The 7,876-nt window shown below is 61.4% G+C and overlaps 1 protein-coding gene across 1 annotated transcript; it reads right to left on the reverse strand.

The window, feature by feature from the left end:
• Nucleotides 1-660: 660 nt before the first annotated feature.
• On the reverse strand, nt 661-5,683 carry LRRC14B (leucine rich repeat containing 14B). Its single transcript, XM_061129405.1, has 2 exons — nt 4,794-5,683; nt 661-1,306 (listed from the first exon to the last, which is right to left on the reverse strand). The coding sequence occupies exons 1-2, from the start codon at nt 5,681-5,683 to the stop codon at nt 661-663; spliced, it is 1,536 nt and encodes a 511-aa protein (XP_060985388.1).
• Nucleotides 5,684-7,876: the final 2,193 nt, after the last annotated feature.

Below are 7,876 nucleotides of genomic sequence, written 5' to 3' on the forward strand. Positions count from 1 at the left end.
AAGCGCCAGGACTCAGCTGCCAGAAGGAGCCTCCCCCAACCCCAGCTGGAGCCCCCTGAGCCCAGGGTCGGTGGAGGTGGGAGTAGGGGAGGCATCAGAGCCAGAGGCCACTGGCTGCTCTGGGCTCAGCCTGGCACCAGCGGAGCCCTCGCCTCCCGCTTGCAGGCCAGAGGGCAGGGAGCGCCATTAACCAGCAAAGCCAATGTCCTCCTGGATAGGGCGGACACCTGCGCCCTGCAGCCCGGGGGCCGCTGTGCCCCTCACTCGCTCTCTCCTCAGCTGGTCGCTTTCATCTGTGTGTCCAGAAAGATATCCTCTCTGTCCTTCTGCGCTCACACTGGCCAGTCCTCCCAGCACCCGAGTGCCGGTCCCGCCCCTGCAGCTCACTCGACCCTCTACTGCCTGGGCTGCTCCTCTGCTCCCACCGCTGGGCATCCGGCCTGCTCCCCCGCAACCCTGAGCATGGGGCTCAAGAAGACCCCCATTCTGTCTTTGCTCCCAGGTAGCCGGGCGAGCAGAGGGTCCGGCGGAGGCAGGGCCGCGCTCTGGCAGCGCCTGGATGTTTTCACCAGGCGGCGCCCAGTTGGTGGGCGGGGGGATACCCGGGGCCGGGACCCCGGAGTCCGAGCCGCGGACGCACCCGCCTCGGACGTGCGGGGCCTACTCCATCTGCTTCAGCACTCTGGAGAAGTTTTCTAGAGCAGTTTTGAAAGCTTGCAGCAAGAAAACTCCGAGTTCATTGCTGGTTTCCTGAATGTCCGGGTCGAAACTCCCAAAGAGGGGTGTGGAGACCTGGATGTCGTCCCGGCCGGCGCGCAGCAGCACCGCGCGCAGGTCTGCCGCAATGGCGTCGTATTTCTGCTGGTCGAACTTGGACATGGCCAGCTCGTCCTGGGGGTAGGCGCTGCCCTCGGGGTAGCAGTCCCGGGGCACGGGGAACTCCACGCACCGCAGCCGGGGGAGCTCGCAGAGCGCGGCGAAGAGGCGCCGGAGCGCGCGGCCCGACAGCGGGTTCCCCAGGAAGCGCAGCTCCTGCAGCCGGCGGCAGGTGCCCAGCGCCAGGCTCAGCGCGCCCACGTGCCGGTCTTCGAGGCCGCATTCCTCCAGGGTCAGGGCCCTCAGCGTGGGGGCGGCCTGGCCCAGCAGCCGGTGGAAGGTGGCAGGGAACAGGTCCACCAGGCAGTGCCCGCTGAGGTCCAGCACCTCCAGGTGGGCTGCGTGGATGCAGTTCGCCAAGAAGGTCATGTCCTCGTGGTTCAGGGCGCAGTTGCCCACGTCCAGCACTCTCAGTGGCGTCCGGAGGGGGCTGCGGCAAGGTGGGAAATAGCGGCTGAGAGCAGGCCCTGGGGTGCTCTGGGGCCTTGGGGTGAATCCTGTTTCGGGGTGAATCCCGTCTTGGGCACAGCAGACTGCGGCTGAGGGCCGCACCCACCCGCCCGGGACTCCACTCAGCCTGAGAGCAGGACTGTGTTTTTCATTTTTAAGCAGTTGAACAAATCAAAATGAGAATATTTTGTGACATGTGAAAATGATATGAAATTCAAATTTCAGTGCCTGTAAATCAAGTATAATCTGAACAGGCAAGACCTTCCTGTACCTCCTGTACCTCTGCGGCTGCCCCGGGGCAACAGAAGGGCTGGGTCATCAGACAGCGTGTAGCCACCTGCAGTAGAGGCTCAACTTTACCCGAAGACAGGCCTGGCCTTTGTCCTCAGCCACCAAAATCATCAATCTCTTTTGTCAACAGGGCTCTGTGTGTTCACAAGCTTGTTGTGGGGCCGTGAGGTGACTATGAATTGGCAGGAAATGAAACCCTGGCTTGGCTCTGAATGAAGCGCTGGAGCGCGCAGGCTTTTAGGGCAGGGAGAGGTCTATTCTTAGCCTGCCAGGGACCTGAAGACCCTCCTGTGCTCTGAGTAGGAGTCCTTGCCCCGCCCAGGTGCTCTCCCAGACCCACACCCGCCCTGGGGATTCCTGGCCTGAGTCTGGGGTCACCTGGCTGAGCACCAATCGCCAGGACGTGGGGGTCCACTCTCCACCCGCCCGCTGGGGCTCCTTTGCCTCCTCACCCTGCATCTGTACTCTGGGCCCAGAGCTCCTGCGGTTTTCCAGCTGCCGACACAGCAGAGAGCTTTTGTCCACCTGCCACGGCTCTGCAGGTTGTGGCTCAGGCCCTGACCTGTGCGGAGTATTTCCACCGCCATCTCTCTCATGCCCCCATCCACCCATAAGGAGCCCTCTCCCCAGCTGCCCTGCCCCAACCTTTGGGGGGGTGGGGGGAACTCCTGTGTGGAAAAGGGTCAAAGGGCAGGCCTGACTGCCAACGTGTGTCTGGGAGCTTGGATTTGGGAAAGGCCCCCCACTCAGCCGATAAGGGGCCCCTGGCATGAGCTGTCTGTACAAGCAACGTGGTGCCTGCTGACACAGGCCTCCTTCTGGGATCTGAAATCTCCATGCATGCCAGGCCGAGGTGCCCTCCCAACAAGCCCCCAGTGAAACCCCTGGGCCTGGTTTTCCAATGTGCTCCCCATGTGTCCGGAAAGGCGGACCCCAAGCCCACACACAAACACGACTGCCGTGTGGCGGCACCCTGGGACCCTCGGACAGTCCTGCACTTGTGGTGCCTTGGGAAGTGCATTCACAGCCAGACGACCCAGCGCAAGCCTGCAGGGCTGTCTTGTTGGCTCCGCCCTGACATCACCTCTCTTCCCGGAATCTCTGCACACTTGGGCTTCAGTCAGCTGGTCGCTGAGAGCCCATCCAAAGCCCCAGAAGGTGCAGGCATGCCGTGTGTCAGGCCTAAGTGGGAGGGAGGCAGACAGGCATGTGCCCGTCATCACAGTCGGGGCTCCTCCCCCAGGACAGGCCCTGGGTGTGTGCCCTGTCTACCCCGAGACCCACGTCTTCCCCGGCGAATCTGCCCGGTGTCCGTCTGCTGTAATGTGACTCAGCAGCGAGTCTTCTCAGGGAGGCACCACCCTGGGAGCTGTGGGAGCCTGGCCCTGTCTGCCGGTCTTCCCGTCTCTCCACCAGGTCTGCTGTGTGGGCCAAGGGAGCCAGGGCAACCCTTGTCCTGTGGGGCTGATCACCCCAAGTCGGGCTCAGAGCCTCCAGGGCTTGACCGGGCTCTTCCCTGCCCCCGTTCCTCCTCCCTGCTCCCTTCCTCACCTGTCCTTCACCCCCCAGCCGAGGCCACCCTCTCCGTGTCTCCCAGACCTGGCCACAGCCCCAGCTCAGGCCCTTCCCCTGCAGGGTTCCTGCTGGTTCACTGTCCCCGGGCCCTCCACTCAGGGGCCAGGTCTCTGCTCAAAGGTCACCTTGGAAACTGACCTCCCCTGACCACACAGCTGTCTTTTCCCTCCCACTTAGGCCTGACACACCGCACACCTGGACCTTCTGGGGCTTTGGACGACCCTCAGCGAGTGTGCAGAGCAGAGGGTCAGGGCAGACAGGTGATGTCGGGCGGAGCCAATGAGATGGCCCTGCAGGCTTGTGCCAGGTCGTCTGGCTGTGAACATGCTTCCCCAGGCATCACAAGCTCAGGACTGTCCTGAGGGTCCCAGGGCACGGCCACACGGCAGTCGTGTTTGTGTGTGGTTCAGGGCCTGCCTTTCCTGAGCTGGGCAACTACCTGGTTGAGGAGCAGGGATGGGGGACAGGGAGGGGGGCCCAGGTGCCCCGGGGAAGAGAGGCCGTGCAGGCCCTGGCCAGCCGCTGCATAAAGGAAAAATTCTAGAAAGCCAAGGGCTCCCTAAACCGGAGAAGATGTCCTCACACTCACTGGCTCAAGAAATAAGAAGTTATTTTCCATAATTTTTGTAAGTATATTCACAGCTGGTGGCTGCCAAGGTGGTGATCCGAGGTGGTGCCCTCCCCTGGCCTGGTGACTGGCCCTCACCACACCGTGAGCAGCAGCATCAGCATCGGCATCGTACTCTGCAGGGAAGTTTACAGGAGCTGGGCCTCTGTCCAGAGGGCCTGTGGAGGGGCCTATGATCCAAGGAGTTGAGGTCGCCTATAGCTCAGATGGTAAAGAATCTGCCTGTGATGCAGGCGACCCCGGTTTGACTCCTTGTCAGCAAGATCCGCTGGAGAAGGGATAGGCTACCCACTCCAGTATTCTTGGACTTCCCTTGTGGCTCAGCTGGTAAAGAATCCACCTGAAATGCAGGAGGCCTGGCCTGGGTTGGGAAGATCCCCTGGAGAAGGCTAGCCACTCCAGTATTCTGGCCTGGAGAATTCCATGGACTGTAGAGTCCATGGGGTTGCAAAGAGTCGGACACTACTGAGTGACTTTTACTTTTCACTTTTTTTCACTGACAGTCATGAAAATGATCATGGAAGTGGATTATTCCACTTTCCCACCGGACAGGCCTTCAGGAGAGACCACAGCTGCCCCCACAGGGCTCCTGTCTTGCCCACATAAGCCCGAGCACTGGGGTGATTTGTTACACCGACAGGTAATTAATACAATGTGATGGAGTTACTTCTATATTGCCTGCTTGCTAATCAGGACCCTTCTCTTTTCCTTACCAACTGGAGAGTCTCCTTTGAAGCATGGGGCTCCCAGGTGGCCCCTAACGCCAGTCCCAGCCAGACCTCCTCCCTCCCCATGGGTCCTCTCTGGCTGCTCTGGGCTGGGCAAAACCCACAGGGAAGGGGTCTTGTGCCTTGTAAGTAACCAGGTCTGCGCACAGCCCTGGGCAGCCCTGACCTGGGCTGAGGGGCTGAGGGCAGATGTCCCCCACCCCACCCCACCCCCGCCTCCCTCCTTCCGGTCACCCCAGACTCACCCAAGCAGTGTCTGCAGCTTCCCGGTCAGCGTGGAGAAGGCCACGTGCAGCTCCGTGAGCTGCGTCATCCCGCTGAATGCCCGGGAGATGGAGGCGAGCAGCGACTCCTCGCCGTCGGGGGCGGGGGTGCCGGCTGGGGGTGTGTCGAAGGCCTTGGCGGGCAGGGTGAGTGAGACCAGCCGCGGGAAGCCTCCCTGGGCCAGAAGCTGCTGCACGTGGCCCGCGTGCAGACGCACGTTGTGCACCACCTCCAGACGGCGCAGCTCGCGAGGCCCTGCCAGGCGCAGCACGTGCAGCAGCTGCCCGGGGTCCAGGCTATCTGCCCGCAGCGAGAGGCAGCGCACGCGCAGAGGGCTGGGGCCCACCGGGCCCAGGGCGCGTGCCACCACCTCAAAGTTGCCCGCAGTGATGAAGACATCGGCCAGGACCTCAACAGGGCGCCGGGCGGCGCGGGGCTGTGACTGCAGCTTGCAGCAGGTCCTGGCCAGCAGCTCCGTCCGGCCCCACCTGCCCAGTGCCCGCCCGCAGGGGCACCTCTGCACCTGCACGTCTCGGATGCCCGTGAGGTCGGCCACCCGCAGCTGCCGGCGGCCCCCACCCTGGAGCACATGGTCGGCCAGGCCGTGCACGCAGGCCTCCAGGCAGGCCCTGCAGGCCCGGTCCCGCAGGTCCCCCGCATGGTCCGCACTCGGACCCAGCAGAGGGCCCAGCCGGAACTCCTCCAGCGGCCAGCGCTCCAGCAGAAGGCGGATCACGATGGACTGCTCCAGCAGGTAGCTGGCTTTGAAGAGCAGCGGGTATAGATTGTGGGCCACAGCGTCCAGGCTCTGCTGGGCCCCCGCGGGGTGGGACACCAGGGCCTCCGCGGAGATGAAGCGCAGCGACTGCATGGCCCCCCTGCGGCCTGGGACAGGACCGAGCTGCACCCTGTGCTTCTGACAAAGACCAGGCCACTTCTCGCCTATTTTTAGCTGCAGCTGCTGCAAGCAGCTTGCCTTAGACGGGGTGGGGAGCCAGCCCTCTGGTCATCTGATGGCTATTTTTGTCCTGGGTGCCCATTTGGCTCTGGCTGTGGAGGCGTCTGGCTGTGTCTGGCGTGTCTTGCAGGCACTCAGCTGGGGAAAGCTGAGCTCCTCTGATGCTTGGCTGGGGGAGGGCATGGGCCCCTGGAATTGCCGCCAGTGTCCACTTCTGGGGTGGCCTGTCCTGGGGGCACCCATCCCCTCCAGGGAGTGGATCTGCCCCCGCCCTGGGCGGGCTCCACAGCTGGAAGGACCAGCAAGCCTTTCCTTGGATCCCTGGGCCTGAGTCCCTCCCTGGCCCTGCATCCAGAGTCAGGGGTGTGGCAGTGAGCACGGGTTGGCCTCTCCAATGACTGTCTCCTGATTTTAGGAGAAGATAAAGGCCCCTGAAGGGCTTAACCCTAACCCGACTTCACTGTCACTGAGGACCCAGGCTGGGAGCCATCCACCCCCATCCCACACTCGACTGCGCTCCCACCGGTCCATGTGCCCCCAGCTTCAGGGCCTCCCTGAGCAGAATCCCCTGCAGCCCTGGGACCCATGCAGTATGTGGGGCTACAGGTGAAGTGGGGACCCTGGGATCCTGACGCTCCCACAGCCTGGAGCCTGGTTCCTCACTCTGGAGGGTGGCAGAACATGTGCCCCTGAACACGCAAGAGTATTCTGAGCTAAGGGTGCTTGGATCCCCTTTCTTCCTGAACGCAGGAAGGTGAGTCACCTTCCCTGAACTGGGAGGAGAGAGGCAGTCTCATCGCCAGAGAGAGTGTCAGGATAGTTCCTTGTTAATGTTACTGCCTTGTGTGTTGAGTTACTTTTCCACAGTCACCTCGTCTCTCAGCTTAGTCCAGAAACACTTAGGCAACTAGGGTCTTCATCTCTTTATGAGGGCTCCCATGTCATAAAAGCTTACATGAAATAAATCTATGTGCTTCTCTCTAGTGACTCTGTTCTTTGTTACATAGCCGCAGACGACAGCCCAAGATGGGCAGGGAAAAAATTCTTTCTTCCTACAGCTCCCAGCTCTGATGGGTGTTAGATCATCATCCAGTGACTTGATGGTGCACGCTCCCTCCACCCTGACTTCAGCATCTTTTAGGAGCTGATAGACTCTCCATACAATCGCTGATCTAGGGAGGGGACACGGTGGACAGAAAGAGAGACAGAAAAACAGAGAGACAGAGACACAGCAAGACAGATCAAGAGACAGAGGAGGGGAAAGGTGGAAAGGACCCTGGGAGGGGAGGGTCAGGGGCCACTGGACTCCAGGAGGTGGGGTCTGGTGGGGGTGCAGGGGTGTGGGGGTGGGGTAGGAACTTGAGGGTGTGAGTGAGCTGTCACTCACATAGGGCTGGGGCTGTCATGCCTGGGGACCCACGTGGGCCGGGCCCTCCACCCCTCTGCCTGGGTCGGACCCCCCTCAGGGACAGTTCTGCCTGCTGTTTCCCTGGAGCCTCAGCAGTGCCTCCCTTGCGGGGTCATGGGGAGGTGTCGTGCTCCAGGGGGGACCCCAGTATTGTCAGGCAGGCAATGTGTGTGTGGAAAGTGGTGGGGGACCTCTTCTGATGTCCCCCCTGCCCCCCTCAGGGCAAGAAACAAGGATGTGGACCAGGCAGACCCCAGGGGGCTTCTGCTGCCCAGGGCCCCATCCCCCAAAGTCACTGGGGTTGAGGTCCCTGGGGGAGGCATACTGGTGATGACCCTGATGCAACAGAACCAGTGAAAGAAGCACATGCATGTATTAGAAAACAGTCCCATTTATTTATGGTCCTAAAATTTGGAATGGGGCTTCCCAGGTGGCACTAGTGGTAAAGAACTTGCCTGCCAGTGCAGAAGACGTAAGAGATGCAGGTTCAATTCCTGGATGGGGAAGATTCCCTGGAGGAGAGCATGGCAACCCACTGCAGTATTCTTGCCTGGAGAATCCCATGGACAGAGGAGCCTGGTGGGCTACAGTCCAGAGGGTCTCAAAGAATTGGACAAGACTGAAGTGACTTGGCACAGCATATAAAATTTGGCACAGCCAGCATTGAAGCAGGGTAACAAGAAACAGAATTTACAGCA

This window comes from Dama dama, chromosome 25 (genome assembly GCF_033118175.1).
Source record: "Dama dama isolate Ldn47 chromosome 25, ASM3311817v1, whole genome shotgun sequence".
Lineage (NCBI taxonomy): Eukaryota > Metazoa > Chordata > Mammalia > Artiodactyla > Cervidae > Dama > Dama dama.